Source organism: Nyctibius grandis, chromosome 31 (assembly GCF_013368605.1).
Source record: "Nyctibius grandis isolate bNycGra1 chromosome 31, bNycGra1.pri, whole genome shotgun sequence".
Lineage (NCBI taxonomy): Eukaryota > Metazoa > Chordata > Aves > Nyctibiiformes > Nyctibiidae > Nyctibius > Nyctibius grandis.
In genome coordinates this window covers 91496-109868 of record NC_090688.1, presented here as the reverse complement: position 1 = coordinate 109868, position 18373 = coordinate 91496, and the positions used below count along the sequence as shown (strand labels likewise).

Here is an 18373-nt window from a genome sequence, read left to right as displayed (position 1 = left end):
GCCCGTCTTCTATTGGGCGCCGTTGATGGGTCTGGCGCACCGCCCGCCTCCTGCGGGCTCTGGCGGCCGCTGATAGGCGGCGGCAGGAGCGGCCCCCCCGTCTGGGTCGTGGTCGGTGCCTGGCAGCCGGAGGGTCGGGGCGCCATCGCCATGGGCACCCGCGACGACGAGTACGACTACCTCTTCAAAGGTACCGCCGGCCGCGCCGCTCCGCGCCGGGCCGCGCCGCTGGGCCCGACCCGCCGGGCCGCGCTGCTCGGGCCCGGGCCCCGCCGCGGCCTTTTTGCGCGGGGCGGCCTGGCGGGCAGCGCCCGCCGCGGCGGGGCCCGTCTGGGCCTGGCGCCGGGCTCGCTGTCGGGCTGCGGCGGGGCAGTAGTGGCGCGGGGGGAGCAGGGGAGCCCCGGGGCCTTCCCGGCCCAGCCGCGGCGGCGGCTGCGCGCTGGAGCCGGGCGGTTTTGGTCCCTGGTGGCCGCGTTGGGGCGTGGGAGAGGTTCCGGGCTTGGGCCGGGGGCTGGAGGGGCGGTGGGATGCGAGCCGGGAGTCGTGCGCGGTGGCCGGGCCGGGGTGTGGGACGCTCGGGAGATCGGCCCGGGCCCGAGCCGGGGCTGAAGGAACTTCAGGCTAACAGACCGCCGAGGGAGTGCTGGCGCCGGGAAGTGTCACAGCGTTAGTGTGGCTTTGCCTGGGGTCATTTCAGTGCCTCTGTCCCCACGCCGGTGACATTTGGGTTGTCCAGCAGCCGCGGGCAGGGTTGTGTGAGAAAACAGCCGAATGCCCGGTGGGTTTGGTGCTGCTCCTCTTGTGCTGGCTCAGGTGCACGTTGATGTCCTGCGTGTGCAGAGGTGCTCAGATTGACCTTCCCCCCGGAACGACCCACAGCTCTGCCTTTGGGGCCCAAGGAACAGTGCGGGCGGGTGTAAAACATGCACCTGCGTGCTCCCCAACCTGTTTTACACTTGGTCTCCTGTGGTAGCGTGGCTGAAACCCTTAGGTTCGTCCAAAGAGTTCACTTTCACAAAAGGCAGAGTTAACGTTGGTCTCTGGGTGCTAGGGTGGTCTGGGAGGGCGTGGGTGTGCGCTTGCTGCCGTGACAATTCCTCAGGAGTTTGATGTCGGGGCGCGCTGTACGTACTTGGCCCCTACCAAGGGCAGCAGCGGTTCTGTAATTGCTTGTTGATGAAAAGAAAGAGCAATTACTCATCTGTTAGAAATATTTTATGGATGTATTTGCCTGTTTGGTGTATTTTTTTACACTCTTCAAGATAGCGGGGGCAGGGGGAGCCCTTATTTATTCTCTGCCTAAAAAGCAGAAGACTGGCCTCCAAAAATACGCTGAACTGTCTGGGTCTAAACTAGTTTCCTTCTGAAGTCATTCCACCATCTATTTCCCAAGGGGTTTAATAGCCAGGAACTCGAAAGCCTCTGTGAATAGTCAATTAGGTAGGCAAAACTGCATTCATCTCTAAAAATGCTTACACCATTTCAAAATGCATTTTTAATTTAATCTGGAGTGAAACTTAACCAAAAGCTATGTGATCAGGAACCATGCTGTTGTGTTGATACCGAAGTACCTTGGCGTACTTTTAGCGCTTAATGAGAAATGGGGGAGAGACTTGTCCTTTGCTGTGCATCCTTTGGGCGGGGGTCGTTGTGTGGATGTTTTTTTAAAAAATAAACAAACAAACCCACAAAAAAACCCTTCCCTATCTAGTCATCTTTTCTTTCCTTCTAGGCTTTTTAGGACTAGGCAAGAAATAATGAATATAAATGGGACCCAGTGGGATGAGGTTTCTGCTGTAGGACCAGCTCCCCTTCCTTTCCCTTCTGCCACCTCCAATGATGGAATTAAATATCAAGGGGAATTGACATAATGAAAACCATAATGTCCAGAGGTTTGATTGACTTCTGGTTTAGCCCCTTCTTAGCTACATAGACTGCTTTTGAACTCTCTTCTATCAGGCACATGTAGTGGTCAGAGGTAGAAATAATGGTTAAGGAAGGTTGCAGTCTGGGAAAGATTATTTTTATTAAACTTAAGGTTTGACCATGTCCCCTACCACCTATTTCCAAAGGAAATTTGGTTGGACTCTGATTTTGGCTTTTGCAGTTGCGCTTGTTTAAGAAATTTGCATTCTTGCATTGTAATATTATTTAGGATGACTCCAGTTGAATGCAGTGTTGCTTTAAAGTCACAATTTTTACTTTTTTATGTAGTGGAAGATCTGGAACTGCTTGTATAGGAACTTCTGTCATCTAGCGTAGATTATATTAATCAGCTTTGTGAAAAGTTTAAAAGGCAAAGAGCCCCATTTATTGTTAGTCTCTTTCATGTGAAATACCACCTATAAAACAATTGTTCAGGGGTGAAAATGGCCAAAGAGTTTGTAGCAACAGTTTCTGTTCATAGCTGGCTCGCTGTTCTTGGTGTTCCCTCGTTCGTGTTGTCCGTCAGCTTGTGCTTTAGGACCGGCCATTTCAACAGAGCTGCAGGAGAGACGAACGTTGTTGGTTTGTCGGGTGTAGCTCACAGTAGGCGAAAACTAATTTAAGGGTTGGTGGCACTCTGGGGATGCGAGTGTGGTTATAGTCAAAGCTGCTCTGCTAAACTAGCGCCTCTTTATCTTTATTCCCAATTTCCCTTTCTCCTGTGTGCGTCCTGGCAGTCAGAACTGCTTATTTTATTGATCACAACAGAATGTTGTTTGTTAACAAAACGACTGAGCCAACCTTTGGGAGAACAAGCTGAATTCTGTGTGCAGAGCTGCGCAGAATAATGAGGCTGTGAGGATCTTGTTGTAGATGCGTTTCGGTGATGTAACCCAAGCAAACCCAGTGGTTCAGGGCTCTGTTCCCAATTAGTTTTGTAGCTGGAATGGTTAAAAAGCAGGAACTTTTCATGATGAATTTTGAATGGGTTAGATCTGGAATTGAATTCGTGACTGTTTAATAGCTGTTAAAATATTGGAAGCTTTGTACCTATTAAAATGTGACCTGCACATTAATTTTTCCTCTCAAGAAGATTAGTGTTTATTTTAAAAATTAAATTTGAGGTTGTGCAGTTGTATGCTGGCTCGTGAAGAAGGAAGGAAAAAACCACCCATAGAAGAAAGAGCTTTCATTTTACCTTTGTGGGAATTTAGACTGCTCTGATTAGAGCTTAAGCCTAGCAAAGGCTGTGTTTATTAAAAACAAATGCGTGTCATATTAGTCATCAATATCTGTCAACCTTACGTACTTAATATTTCTAATGAACTTTGCTTATGTGGTCTCTATGAGAGAGTCTTGATCTTCTTGATTGCTCAAAAGAATATTAATCTGGCAAAAAGAATATAACGAGTGTATTTAACATTCTGTCATAAACTTGATCTTTTGTTTTTGTTTTTTTTTCTTACCAACAATGTATTGCCCTGGATTTTTAATTCTGTCTTTTGCTCGCTTTGTACCAGGATCCCGAGGTACAAGCAGGTGGCCGGGTGGTGGGACTGTGCTCTGCTGAGGTGGCTGTAGGTTGCATGTTGTGAGGCCTGACAAGACATGGGAAGCAGAGCGACGGTGGTGACTGAGATCTGAACGCTTTGCCATTGACGGACGGGTAACGTGGTGGTTGGTAACTCGCAGACTGGCACAGTGTGGTGAATGAGAGAGAAAAGCAGGGGAGACTGAGGGAGCAGTGCCATGATTCAGGATGTAAACAAGGCACTTGGCGGGGCTTCCTTGTGTGCTTAGAGCCATCGGATGGTGATAGTGCTGGTTATCGGTTCAGGTCACTTCCAAGTTAAAACCGGTGCATCTTTCCATTACCAGTGTGGCCCTAAAGGCTGTTCGGGAGTGTGACTTCATCGATTCTGGTGAGATGTGTTTAGGGAGTATTCAGGCTCTTGGATCTGATTTGGAACTTTCTTTTCTACTCTGTCAAGACTTCTGCATTTGAACAGGCAGTGCTGTCTGGTGGCCTGTTCCCAAATTTAGGAACTTTCCCAAGATGTAATCATTTAATCCAGAGTCTTGAAGATATCTTCTTGCTCAGTTCCCATACAAAATAAAAGTTTGTGGGTTCTGTGTGCATGTGGGCCTCCAGTCTTTGCGCCTTTCTCCTGAAGGTGAAAGTGCTCGTTTAATGCTCAAGATTGAGTATTAACAAGAAGCACTTGGAGACTGTAAGGTAGAGAGAACATTATTTACTGAGTTGGGATCTTGTTGCCTTCCTTTGTTACTGCTGTGTCCAGTAACTTCTCAAAAAGGCTCTTACAAGTGCTGCTAGAACGTGGAGCAGCTCGGGAAAGGGGAGCCTGGTGCTTTGCTGCCAGTTGCAAGTAACCAGCTGAAGTAGTGCAGGACCCTGTGAATTTTCTTCCTGTGACTGATGGAGTTAATGACCTGAGAGCCATTTGCACGGTTTATGCACAAAGAGGATAATTTTAAAATGCCAGAGGATAGGAGAGATGTCTGTGCTTTCTCGAGCTGCAGATTCACGAGAAAGTAGCTCCCTTCAGAAAGAGTTGGAAGCTTCAGGGTTTTTCCAAGCTGGTCTAGCTTGTGTGGTGGATGTTCTTACCTCCTCCTGGTTATGATCAGGGCTTTGCTGTCGGGTATAGCCTACTCCAAGCCAGCAGGTCCCTGTGCAAGATGGATGACCTTCGGCCCATTCTTGGAACGCCCCGTGGAATTAGTGATGAAAAACTGTTTGTCTGGAAAATAAAGCTAACAAAATCCTAGAGTTAAAACTTGTAATAAAATCTTTTTTATATATCTGTTCTCATACCCTAAAAAATGACTTCGGCTGCTTGCCAGTGAAGGCAGAGCACTGTGAGGAGCTGATTTTAGCTGTCCCGGGTGGGGAGTTGTGGCGCTTTGCCATGATCCGCTGGCTGCCTATTCCTGCCTCTGTTGTATTTTGACCGTTCAGCTGTGCTAGCACAATTGTCCATCTATCTGTGCTGTCAGCTGGATGAAATGCTGGACGGGGGGAAGTCTGGAGCATTTCAGCAATCTCGCTGTGCCGCTTGGGAGCTGTCGCAGCAGAGTAACAGAGGGCTGCAGCAGAATTTGGGTAATGTGCTTGCAGGGGTGGGGAGGTCCACGAACTAGAGCCGTGTGCTGCCAGGGCCGTAACCTGAAACAATGGCCTGAGCAGAAAAATACTGTAGTAACACTAAAAGGACAAGTACGATCCTTTGCTGTGGGAGGACACTGGTGAGCTCGTTCTGGAAGAGTCTTCTGTAATTTGTTGTGGAGGGATCAGAAATGTTTTCTGCCCGTGTCTGCTTTTCTGTAGGAAAAACAGATCATATAAATGAGGAAGATCAGTGAATCTGTACGTTGAACCAAAGTAGAAAGTATTCCCATGGTCTCACGGAGAGCCTGATCTAGCCTGGCTGGGTAGAAGCAGGAGTGGCAAAGAGGTGTGCCTTGGGACGAGCAGCGAGCTTCAGCCCTAGAGTACGGGGAAACTCCTGCGAGATGTACCTTCACAATTCCTTTCAGTAAAGCTGGGTTTTGCATGCTAAGGATCTCTCTGGACTAACATTTTTCTGTTAACATGGCAACACCTCGTGTGGAGGCAGAGATTTTTAGCTCATCTTTTACTTCTCATGCAGTCTACTAGAACTTGTTTTGCTGGATGAAATGCTGCTTTCTTTGTACTTGTTTGTAGTATCAAATGTCTCCTATTTTCCCCTTTTTATGGTGAACATATTTACGAATTAAATTATTGAAACAAAATGCCCCGTGTGACCCCAAGAGGAGCTGCAAATAATTTTTTACTTACCGTGTTTTTGTTTTTTTTTTTTTTAAATAGAAATAGAGTAGGCTTATACTGTACACAGGCTTTTGTCAGGCAGACAGGTAGCCTGTTGCCATGTTCTTGGCTGTAGTATTTCTTAAAACATGGGTTGCAGCCCTCCTTTGCAAAAGGTTGAGTATGCAAGGGACATCTAGTTACGTCTAATCGCTGGCGGTGGCTTGGGGCCTCCAAAGCAATGTTTAGCTGCTGACAGTCGCTGTAGCAATTTCTCATTTCCACCTCTGAGGAACTGAGCAGCTGCTAGCAACAAAAAGCCTTGGGGCTGTTTTGGGGCTGGGGAAGCAAGCTGTGAGTAGTAAAGTCTGAGGTGTTGTCAGCATAACTTTCTCCTGTGTTTATCTGGCTGCGCAACTCCTCTGGGTCCTGCCTGCAAGGCAACATAGCAGCCAGGAGCACCACTGCACTATGTAAATGCTGTTATGAAGAATTAATTTCTAAAATAATGTCTTTTCTTTCAGTTGTGTTGATTGGAGACTCTGGAGTTGGGAAGAGTAATCTTCTGTCACGTTTCACACGCAATGAGTTCAATCTCGAGAGTAAGAGCACCATTGGGGTGGAATTTGCCACCAGGAGCATCCAGGTGGATGGGAAGACGATAAAAGCACAGATCTGGGATACTGCAGGACAGGAACGATACCGTGCCATTACCTCAGCGTGAGTACTCTGTCTTTGCTCAGGCTAACAGCAGAATTGTAGCACACATGGTACAGATAAATTTATGGGTAGAGAATTAATGAAACTTATTTGGGACACATGACAAAATCATTACAACGGACTTCAGTGTAGATCCAAGTCATACGATAGCAAATACTTTTGTGTTCCTTGATTAGTATAGTGAAAGTAATTTTTAGATTATAATGATGCTATTATAGAAAAAATGACAGCTTAAATCAAAAGCATGGGAAATTCTGTTTGAGTCTTGTGATTTGGGTTTTTTACTTGCCCTGGATGTACTATCTTCATCACATGGGATGAGTGTAATTTCTGATGGAAGCTGGGTACTGTTTGGCATCAAGTTTTGGTCTAGGCATGGTAGCTTACCATAATGCCAGTGGCTTCTGGTCTTCATTGCTCCCTTAGTCTTGAGATTGAGGGTGTTTTTAGGACAATCTTCAGCTACAAACTCCCTTGAAATCTCAATGACTTTGAATTAGTCACAGCCCTGAAAATTAGGTCCAAGAGTGAACGCTGAATAACCAGTAAGTAGAGAGGCAACTGTGATAATGCCGACTCTGCAGCATTAGGCACAGCCCTATTTAGAACAGTGGTGTGGAGAAGCTTCCGTGTATGGTGCCTTGTTAATCCAGACAGTGTCTTAGGATGTAACCTCTGGGGTATCTGTTTCTATGCAGGTAGTAGGCAAAAGTATCTTTTAGAGAAAAATAAAAGAAAACACTATTGGCAGGCCTAGTTGTTCAGGGCATATTCTGATCAGCGAGTTGAAATTTTTTAGTGTTACAGATGTATATCAGTTTTTAAAGGTACAAACTTGTTTGAGTCATGCACAGATTGAGCCATTTGTATTCAACTCAAGGTAAGGGGAACATTTTTTCATTGGGGTGAAAGAGGGTAATGCAGAATAGATGGCAGAAACATAGAAAAGCATGGAGCCCAAAGGGAATAATCTATAGGGAAGAAATGCAAAAACAAAGTAACGCAGAAGCAGATGTAAGTGGCGATTTCAAATTGTGTCTTTTCCATAATTGTTAGTGTGTTATTCAGAAATTTTTTTGTGACCCTTAAATTGTTCTTACTGCTTTAAAAGCTTAGCAGAAAAACTGCTGGCTGAGTCTGGTTCAACAACAGACTTGACTGATGAGAATCAGTGCATCTGTAGCCCTGTGATCCTGCCTCTCCTTTGTGCTGGCACGAGCTCTTGCTTGACACATCGCTAGGCCAGTTCAGCCTGCTAAGCCAGCAGAATGCCAACCAGAAGTAAAAAGTGAATGTTTTCCGCTGACTTGGTGTCCTGAATCGGTTGAACGACGTGTTGGACAGGTGCTGGCGGAGCAGGGGAGAAATGGTAGGGTTGTGTGGGAGAGAGATGTGGACGTTCTAGGATTGCTGATAATAGAGTGGCTTGTGCTGTCCTGAGCCCTTGGCTTGAGTGGAAATGGGCCCAAACCTGCACTGAGGGAGCAAATTCTGTTCTGGGGTTATGGGCTTGTGGATGAGTGTCCATATAGCCCAGAGTGCCCCTATTTAATTTTTAAGAGGGATGGGAGGCATTTGAAAGATCAGCAACAAATACTGACATTTTACTAAGGACTATTTTCCTAGTAGAAAGGTAAGTTATAACTTCACAAAAACCTCCTAGCAGTATTGATTTTGAAATGCATTGTGAGTTTTCTTGCATACAAGCAGACTAAAAATGTCATGGCTTCTGCAGTCTCTTCAGCATTTTGTTACGTACATTGGAATTTTTTAGGAATGCCATTAAAAAAAACTCAGCATTTGGAACTTGATTTTAGGCTTAAAAAAACCCCAACAACAGTATTTGCATCAACACAACTTTTTCCAAAGCGGGGGGAATGTTTTTAACTTCTTAGTAGTAACCAGTATAGAAGAGCCAGGTACCAGGTTTGTTGGTAACTCGGACAGAGCTCTCTGTAAAGGAATGTGCCTTATGGTTTCAGATATTACCGCGGTGCTGTTGGGGCTCTTCTTGTCTATGACATTGCCAAACATCTCACCTATGAGAATGTGGAGCGCTGGCTAAAGGAGCTTAGAGATCACGCAGACAACAATATTGTCATCATGCTGGTGGGTAACAAGAGTGACCTCCGCCATCTGAGAGCCGTGCCCACCGATGAGGCCCGGGCATTTGCAGGTTTGTAGGCAGTGTGTTCTGGGTTGGTGCTTCCTGAACTGGATGATGTTGGTGCAAGCTGTAATCATGCTATTGTTGTCCAGGACTGAACTTTCACCTCAGACTTTATTTTTGACCCTAAAAAAGGCATTTAAGATTTTTTAAAAATGAAAATATCTTGGCTTATTAAATAGCATGTGTGGTTGGTTGTTTTTTTAAAAAAATCTAGTGGTAGTACATGTTTTTGAAATGCTGTCCTTGAGATGCCTGATAGCTGAAGATTAAATACTTCCTCTAGCAAGGCTAGAAACAGTAAGCAACATTCAGAACAGAAAATGTCACAATATAAATATAAAATATCACAACACGAAATGTCTTTCCTTTCTTCCTAGAGGCCTGGTTCTACTGAGTATGTATCAATGTGGACAGCTGCAAATGAATACTGAACCTTCTCTTAGATGGTGTAGTTTCTGCTCCAGAGCACTGATGCATATAGTAGTGTCATCTAGTTTCATTTAAATGCAGTGATCATCAGACTTGGAGATTATCAGTTGTTGGGAGAAATCAAGCGGGTTATGTGAGCTGCTGCCACTGCATTACTTCTCTCTCTTCCTTATCTTAGAATCACAGGATGGTTTGGGTTGGAAGGGACCTTAAAGACCGTCTAGTTCCAGCCCCCCTGCCAGAGGCAGGGACACCTTCCACTAAACCAGGTTGCTCCAAGCCCCATCCAACCTGGCCTTGAACACTGCCAGGGAGGGGGCAGCCACAGCTTCTCTGGGCAACCTGGGCCAGTGTCTCACCACCCTCACAGGAAAGAATTTCTCCCTAAGATCTAATCTAAATCTCCCCTCTTTCAGTTTAAAACCGTTCCCTGTCATCCTATCACTCCATGCCCTTGTAAAAAGTCCCTCTCCCACTTTCCTGTAGCCCCTTCAGGTGCTGGAAGGTGCTAGAAGGTCTCCCTGGAGCCTTCTCTTCTCCAGGCTGAACAGCCCCAGCTCTCTCAGCCTGTCTCCAGAGCAGAGGGGCTCCAGCCCTCTGAGCATCTTCGTGGCCTCCTCTGGACTCGCTCCAACAGCTCCGTGTCCTTCTTCTGTTGGGGACCCCAGAGCTGGACGCAGCACTGCAGGGGGGGTCTCACGAGAGCGGAGCAGAGGGGCAGAATGCCCTCCCTCGCCCTGCTGGCCACGCTGCTGGGGATGCAGCCCAGGATGCCGTTGGCTTTCTGGGCTGCAAGCGCACGTTGCCGGCTCATGGTGAGCTTCTCGTCACCCATCACCCCCAAGTCCTTCTCCTCGGGGCTGCTCTCAATCCTTTCTCCACCCAGCCTGGATTTGTGCTTGGGATTGCCCTGACCCATGTGCAGGACCTTGCACTTGGCCTTGTTGAACTTCATGCGGTTTGCACGGGCCCACCTCTCAAGCCTGTCGAGGTCCCTCTGGACGGCATCCCTTCCCTCGAGCATGGCGACCGCACTGCACAGCTTGGGGTCGTCGGCAAATGTGCTGAGGGTGCACTGGTCAAATGCTCTTTTTGCCCTTATAGGCCTAGGGACATTCAGCTTACTTTTGTGTGGCTATCAAGCTTGGAGGTGGAATTTAAATGTATAGCTTTTAAAATCCTTCTAGCAATATTACTAGGGCTTGCTTAAACATGTTTTCTGAAGTTTGCTAGTAAGGAAGTACCCTGTGGTTAGTAACACTGCTTTAAATTTTCAGATGGGTGAGAAGTGAACTCTCTATGAGAGAAGCAAAACAAGTTAGTAGGCACCCTAGATAATGCATTACTTTGGTCACTACGTTCAACATCTTATTTTTTGCCCCTGACTTCCTACTAAGGCTGTTTAAATAGCTAGTGATGGTACAGGTGTTGCCATTTAAGCTCTGTGACTGAAATTTGCTATTTCTGGGCAGGTGATACAGTACCATTCTAGGTGTGATGTTTGGGTGTTAATAACAATCTTTTTTTTTTAAAAAAAAAAAAAAAAAATCTTTTGCATTGTAAGAGGAAGGAAGAAAATAAACTAGTACAAGAGGTTTTATTGTAGTTTGGAGATGAGGTCTGATTAGGAAAGCATAGGTCTGTTTATCTTTTTGGGGTTGCAGAGGAGAATTGTGACTCCTGTCGCAGCCAGCATGCTTTTGCCTATGTTCTTGCTCAAGGTACTTCTAGGAGTGATCTGTAGCCAGATGAGAATAATATTGTATCGCTTGACTGAACAAGGGCTGCAGTGAGGAAAATGTTCTCACACTATGGAAAGGCAGTGGTCAAAGGTGACGCTGCTGAAACACTAGCAGCTAAATAAATGGTGCACCAAGTTGTTCCTAGTGTAACAGGAAAAAAAAAAATACTATGCTCCAGCTGTTCTGGCCTAAAAATAAAAGTGAAAACCTCAAAGTAAAGGTGAAATAAAGTGCTATTAAAGTTTTTAACTGAACCATTTGTTATTTATTACAGAAAAAAATAACTTATCTTTTATTGAAACTTCTGCTCTGGATTCAACAAATGTAGAAGAAGCCTTCAAGAACATCCTTACAGGTATGGTTTGTTATGGATTCAGAGGACCTCCTGAGGTAGTGGATCTTCTTCATGGGCATGTTTTGCAGTTATCTAGGATGTTTTGGAAATGAATGTTGGGAATGATGGTTAGTTTGCAAGCCTTCTAATCTTACCTTTCTCTTCTGTCTCCCACCGCACACATACCTTTCTGCCCAAGAATCTGGAGGTTTCTAGTCTCCTGATGTTCCATTAATTCAAGCTATTGCAACAGCACTGTTGTAAAGGCACTAGTAGTTCTGTGCCTGCACAAAATCTAGGCAGTGAAGCCACAGCCATACTAGGAAGTTAAATGTTCCAGTGTGTTTTCTTGCACCAAAGCAGACTGGTACATAATATTTTTGTCCAGACTACCAAACTTTTGTTCTCAGCTGATGGCAAGGGTTGTAGGTGACTGTGCACCAACAGCATAGCTGCATGCAGGCTGCCTTCTGTGAATGTCCGTGAAGAGTCCCAGGAATTGTCTAAGAACGCGATAGTGGTCACAGGCCAAAATGAGGCTAGGGCTTACAATTTCCACTGCCCAAGAATGTTCCTCAGCGTGTGTAACTGCTGTAGATGTGGCTACTGAGTGCACAGTGCCCGGTTGCAGCTTCAGACTTGCTGTATGTGTGGGAATGCTAGGTGGCTCATGCAGTAGGTCCACTGCATGTAGTATCAGGGGTACTCCAGGTAGTCATACTCTACTACTTGCTTTTTCCTCTTTCAGACTGGGACTTAGAATTTACATTCCTTAAGATGAAGCTGTTGCCTGCATGTATTTTCTTGGCCCTGGAGTAAGGGAGCACCCTACTTAACATGAGGCCTAGGATTCATCAGTAAAGCTTTATTACTGTAGGTACATTAGCAAGTCCTCCTTACTGTGCTAGGCCATGGCCAAAGCACTTTTGTTAGTAGGCTCACAGGGTTTCCAGCTGGTGTTTTTGCAAATTTGAGCTGAGTGCTCAATTCAGCCTCTGGAAGAGTGCAGCTCTGTTCTAGGTTAAATGCAGCACATGGGGGAACTTGCTGATTTCCTTCAAAATAAGGTTGGCCAAGAAGTGAGTTGCATGATCGTGAGGTAGGAGAAGGAGGAAGGACAGGGTTGAAGTGGTGAGGATATGTGCTGGGAGATATGTAGCCTACGGGCAGTAGAAGTGGGAAGCACACAGAGCAAGAAAGATGCTTAAAGTAAGCGCTGCTCATCTCTGTGTTGTTACTTCAGCTGGGGTGGGTAACTTTTCCTGAACTTGGAGTTTGGCCTAATCTTACTCTAATTTTAGTTAGACTTTAATTTGTATGAGAGTGTCAGCACTGTATGCTAAAGCACTTTGTGTTCCAGAGGATGTATTATTCTGGCACCAGTCTGAGGTGACTCTGCGTTTCGGTAGCTCTGTGCCTGAGCTAATCCTCAGAAGCAGAGTCCTCGGAAGCATGGTGCTGTCACACCCGGGGGTGTCTGAAGGAAACCAGCATGGGCCTGCAGGACTGCTGAATTGGAGCTAACAAACCCTGATAAACTTGAGCACTGAAAACTTGAACTCTGCTTTCGGAGTCTCTGCCTTCTACTATGTGTTCTGCAGTAGTCATATCTCAAAATACTGTTTGAGGTGGCAGGGAAGTTGGTGTTTCAAAGCATAGTCTTCTACTCCTAAAATGAAGTAAATGTCAAAGAACCCTTAAAAGTCATATCTAAGTAGGAAGAGGGCTATCAAACAGGTATTGGATTACTATTCTGCCTCTGGCAGCCCCATGAGATCTGAGTCTTGTCCTAAAGAGGGGAAAACGCTATATAATTTGTCAATGTGTTTGTTCTGTCTCTTGAAAAGCTCTTTAAGATCCATATCATGAACATGAAGACTTGGCAAGATCCAATTCCTGACTATTGCGTACCATAGCTGAATTCTAGACCAATAGACTGTCGCTATAGTTTCACCCCTGTATGCTCTTTTGTGAAGTTGTGCCTGATTTACATGTCCCACAACATCTCAGGATGAGCATTTTCTGAGCTTTATTGTGACCAGATATTGATTTCAGTTAAACAAGAATGAGCCTTTGTTTTGGTTCTACTTGATCATCAGGAAGTGTCTGGTGTGTGTTGCTTATTGGATGCTGACCAAAGAATTGGCTTTTTATTATTGTTTCTTGGTTATGTGTGAATGAGAGCCTGTTACTAGGAAAAACGCTGAGTTTTAATATGGTGAATTCTGTAAGGCAGGCACTTTTAGGTTTCTTTTGCAGAGGTGTGCAGGGAAGCAGTAAGAAGTGTTGGGATCACTAGGTCTGGTGCTGGCCAACTCTGTTGGTACCAGAAGTGTGTTGCAATTAGAGCAAGATGACCAAGAAGAGGCTTGCAGGAGAAAAAGGATAGCCAAGCTGCTCCTGTAAGTAAAAGGCCTGGCAGAGTAGGAATGGGTTATATTTGCTGCCCAGCAAGATTTGCGTTGAGTTATTAGAGCTACTGGTGAAGCAACTGGAGAATATTGCTGTTGAGACACAGCCGTAGAGAAGACCGCCCAGTGCCTCAGCTGGGACTATCTCTTGCACAGGGCAACCTTACAGCAGATTCACTGCTTATCTGTGACACTTGGCTGGATCTGAGGCAACTTGTCTGGCGCTCTGAGATGGTATCCATGGTTTTAGTGCTCTGACCATAGTTCAGCAGTCACCATCTATCCTGTCTTCCCTTGCAGTGTTGTCCTGAGACTGACACTGGGTAGACAAGATGGCCTAAGGTTGCTCTAGGAGAGAGCCCTGATACGGTCTGCTGTAACAGATAAAATACTTAAGGAGCCAGAGCTCTAGCTGAGGTCAGTCCTGGGCAAACTGAGCTCAAAACACTATCTCCTAGCAGCATCCTGGGCTCCCAAAAGTGTTGAGGTTGTCCAGTTCAGGTACAGTGAGGATGTGGCTAGTAAGACTGAGTAGTCCTGAAAAGGCTATTCCTAAAGTGATTACCTCAAGGAGAATCACCCTTCTAAGGGAGGAGAAGAAACCTGGGAAAATGTGCTCTGTAGAGCAGTGAGTTGGGAGCAACTGTGGGGGACTGGGAGGAGGGAAGAGGGTAGGAGCAGCAGGACAGGAGTTTTCTTACTGGCAACCAGTTTGAGGCACCACTAAAGACTGTGGGGGAACCAAACAGATGCTACCCCAGAGAAAAGAGGGCTTGGCAATGACTGCACAGCTAGTGTTAAAATACACCACTGAGCACAAAAGAAGGGGGATGCAACAATCTCTGTACAGCTCTCCTCATGCCTTTCAGCAAAAAGAGCTGAAGGTAGCCAATGGTAACGAGATCAGTCTAGGGTTAAAGGTTTCCATTGTAAAAATGTAAATATGTGCAGCTTATTTAAAAAAAAAAAAATACATAAACAAACCCCACATAGTCCCCCATGATTTTTAATCCTTACTAAAGACTTTGGGTATTGCTGTTCTGAGGCTGTGGATGTATGAATGTGACCATAATATTTACCGCAGACTTCCAGGGTGGTACTTGCCCTTTTCCTGTCTGACAATGGAGGGAAGTTGGAACAAGGGCTTATAGTCAGTGAAATAAGTAATTTAAAAACATTTCAACTTAAATGATTTCTACTAACTATGCAGTTGAAATGGTTTGTTTCTGAAAGCTTTTAACCTGGCAGTCTCTCTTCAGTGGTTACCGCTTTGTGGATCTGTGTGCTTTCAGCCATAAATTAATTTGAGTCAAATAAATTAATTCTCTCAGGAAAAGCATTTTCCAGATCAATATGGGGCTTTATGGAACCACGTGGCTTTTTACTGTCATAGGTGGGAAAACTGATTTGTTGCAGAGAGGAGTAGGCATTTCTGTCATTTGGTGGTAGCAGCTTGCCAGAAGCTGAAGTGTGAAATAGATAAGTCATTGCTACTGCGCAGTGACGTTTTGCAAGCATCCTGTGACTGGTGTTTCTAGATTATGTTGCCCATTTCTTTTATCAAAAATAAGATGGTTCCTTATTTTAGAAATGAGCATTCCTGCTCCTTTTTAATTTAAAAAGCCGTTTAATAATACCTGTGTTCATGGAGTCATTGAAAAAGAACATGATAGGAAGTGCTGTTGTGGAAGACAGTAAGGAATCTTGTTTTAATAACTTTTCCAGACAGAGCTGGTGTATCCATTACAGAGCTGGAAAGCCAGCCAGATGTTACATGCCACAGCTGGTCAGACTAGATGCCCTTTCACAGCTTTCAAGTTAAAATCTTCTCCTTCTTGGGTTCCAGCATCTTCTTTGACAGCTTGCTCTGGCATGTGCATGTGCTCTGTTGGAGGCAATGTCTTTCTGGGCTCTAACAAGTCTGTTCTCATTTCAGAAATCTACCGCATTGTTTCGCAGAAGCAGATTGCGGATAGGTCTGCACACGATGAGTCTCCTGGCAACAACGTAGTCGACATCAGTGTCCCACCAACCACCGACGGACAGAAATCCAACAAACTCCAGTGCTGTCAGAACCTGTGACCTCCTGTAGATGACTCTTGTGCCCTTTACTTTGTCTGTGCTTCATTTAGAAACTTGTGTGCACTTCTTATCTCCTGTGATTCAGTGACTCCCTCTTCCCTCCTTTACCCCATTCCCAAGTCCCTCCTTTCATCTTAGAGCTTTAATTGTAGGGCTAACATTCCCCTGCCTCTGAAATCCCCTTCAATGTGGTGACTTTTGGGCTTGAAATGTAGGCACTGATCTGATAGTCATGTTTATGTTGGAACATCTGCTGGATATTATCCCATGAAACACTCCCCTCAGATGGTTTGGTTTTTTTTTTCTGGGAGAGAAACCATGGGGACTTGACTATAACAGTTGAAGAAATAACTACATTTAGGTGACAAGGATTTTTCCTCCCATAGTCAGCTATTTTTTTTTTCTTCTGTTTCTGTAAAAATGGAGGAGAAATTAAAAGAAAATAGCTGTCCTACCAAATGCTCTGTTTTCTGTCCTGATAAAGTCTCACAGTGAGGTTTTTAGTGGCTGCACACACATCAGAAAGCTGTTGAAAATAACATTGCTTATTATGTAATTACCCCTAATACAGTTAGTCTGGCTGTGTAGTTTACCATTTCCTGCTTGGGAAATCTTTCTCTATTCTTGTTTTATTTGGGAACAATGAAGTATGTCTGCATTGCTTTTTCTGCCACCATGAATGTCTGTGCTGCTTGTGCAGGCTTTATGAAGTGGCTTGGTATTTATTCATGGCTTATGTTAATCAGTTAACATTATTGTACAGTAAGTGCCAGCATATTGATTTCAGAACCTTTTGCAACCTGTACAAGTAGGCTTATTTTGTACTGTAGGTCAGTGTCTGAAAGCAGGATCTTCTATAGTTCCAGGGTTTTTTTGCATGCTGCTTTTTCTCTAGATCTCTCCTACCCCTGTTTGAGTGAGTGAAGCAATATTTTCATGTCATGTATATACCTGCACTTGTAAGGGTTTTGGTTGTTCTAGAGAAACACAATACTTTATACATTTTGTAAAGCTTCTGCAGACCATAGCATCTTGAACTTTCTCTTCATTATCTTTCACTATTGACCTTGTGCATAATCATCTTGACCTCTACTAAAATGCATAATATTAAGATTCCACATAACTACTAACCTGTTGTTTTCCTCTTATTCTGTTTTGCTGAATTGCAGTCTGTAATTCTCAAATGATTGTACTTCACCTGATGTAACAGATTTGTCATCAGCAGGGCTAACTACTATAATACTTTGTTTTGCTGAATGGGAAGAATGTTATCACAACTTCGTGTAGTCGGTCTCTTGCTAGCTTGTGAAAATCTTCTATGATGGCTTTTCATCATTCACTAGCTCTTACACACCTGCATCCCCTCTGGCATATGCTGAATGTTATGACCAGGCAAACACTGGGTGAAACTGTCTAAAGGAAGAGTTGGAGACCATCTGCTGCTCTCTGAAGGCCAGTGAAGCAATTTGCAGTGAATTTTTGCTCTGTATTCTGAGACTGTACCTCACTTGATGAATCCTACCTGCATATTAGTGAGTTGATTTTTCTTTTCTGATACAAAGCAAATATGAAACTGTGAATTGTGCTTGAAGGGGAAATCTGACATTCCAGTCTCAACTGTTCTGTCTGGTTATGTAATAAAATTAAGGGCGGTTAACTCTGATGGCTTTTCTTTTATAAGATTTCCAGACCAATGCCTTTAATTTTGTACTGTGTGCACCTAGAGGGCTATAGTTCACAGCAAAGGGTGCACATGGTGCCTAGCACTTCCACTTTTCAACTTTCTTTAGAGGGTACAATCAAGGTGAAGGGGTGCATGCATGCAGCCTAATCCCATTGAATGAGGATATGAATTCCTCTTCGGGCATCACAGTTCTCTGTCCTAAGGGTGTCCCAGTTTGGGAAGCATTTTCAACACTAGGTATTTACTTTAATAGCATCCTGTTGAGAGAAGGTGCAGCCAATGGGAACTGGCGACATCTCCTGTTTGGTGGTCCTAGACCAGAATGTGATGTGCAGTCAGTATTTAGAAGGCTGGCAGATAAGCACACCATCAGAGAGAATGGGAAATTCTTAGATATTGAAAACATTTAATTCAAGAACAGGTGGACACTAGTGGAGCTGGGCTCCTTAATTTTTGAACAAAACTTTTTATAAAGAAATGAGTTGAATAGCGTGAGGAAGAGTCATGCTATTAAGAAGACTTATTACTTCAGGGTGATGTATTAACGTGTTTACTCTGCAACTCCTGTTCTTAACATGACATTTCTAGAATCAATCTGGCCTGATATAAGAAGCTGAGAAACAGTTTAGTCACTTCCTTGTCTCTTTTAAGAGATTTTCTTTAGTCTTTGACTTCATGGAAGGCTCTAAACTTTGCCTCAGAGTCTCAGCAAAAGGTTCATGTCTAGGGCTTAAGTACTGTTAAATTGTATGGGTATTGGAGAGACCTTGTACAACTTCATTGTGTGTTGACCAAAGCCCCCTCAGACCAGGCAGATCTTGGACCCACGCTGTTCATGCTGGGGGGGTTGGGTTGTTTTTCAGATCTGTTGTGTGATGTGGAAAGGCCTCCTGCCTTTTGCTGCAGGACTGTTTGGTGTACCCGAGATGTGGGACGCGAGTGTGTGCATGCACATGTGCACACCCATAGCTTAGGTGAGCACTGTGAGCTAAGCCATGGTTTTACCTGCTGTGGTCACTCAGTTTATTAGGCTAGGTATTGACTCTTCCAGATTGCTATGCTGC

The 18373-nt window shown here is 44.8% G+C and overlaps 1 protein-coding gene across 1 annotated transcript; it reads left to right on the top strand.

Moving 5' to 3' along the window:
* Nucleotides 1-66: 66 nt before the first annotated feature.
* On the top strand, nt 67-17282 carry RAB11B (RAB11B, member RAS oncogene family). The gene is made up of 5 exons (XM_068420427.1): nt 67-190; nt 6262-6457; nt 8440-8633; nt 11073-11153; nt 15480-17282. Exons 1-5 carry the CDS (start codon nt 151-153, stop codon nt 15623-15625), a joined length of 657 nt encoding a protein of 218 aa, XP_068276528.1. The 5' UTR covers nt 67-150; the 3' UTR covers nt 15626-17282.
* Nucleotides 17283-18373: the final 1091 nt, after the last annotated feature.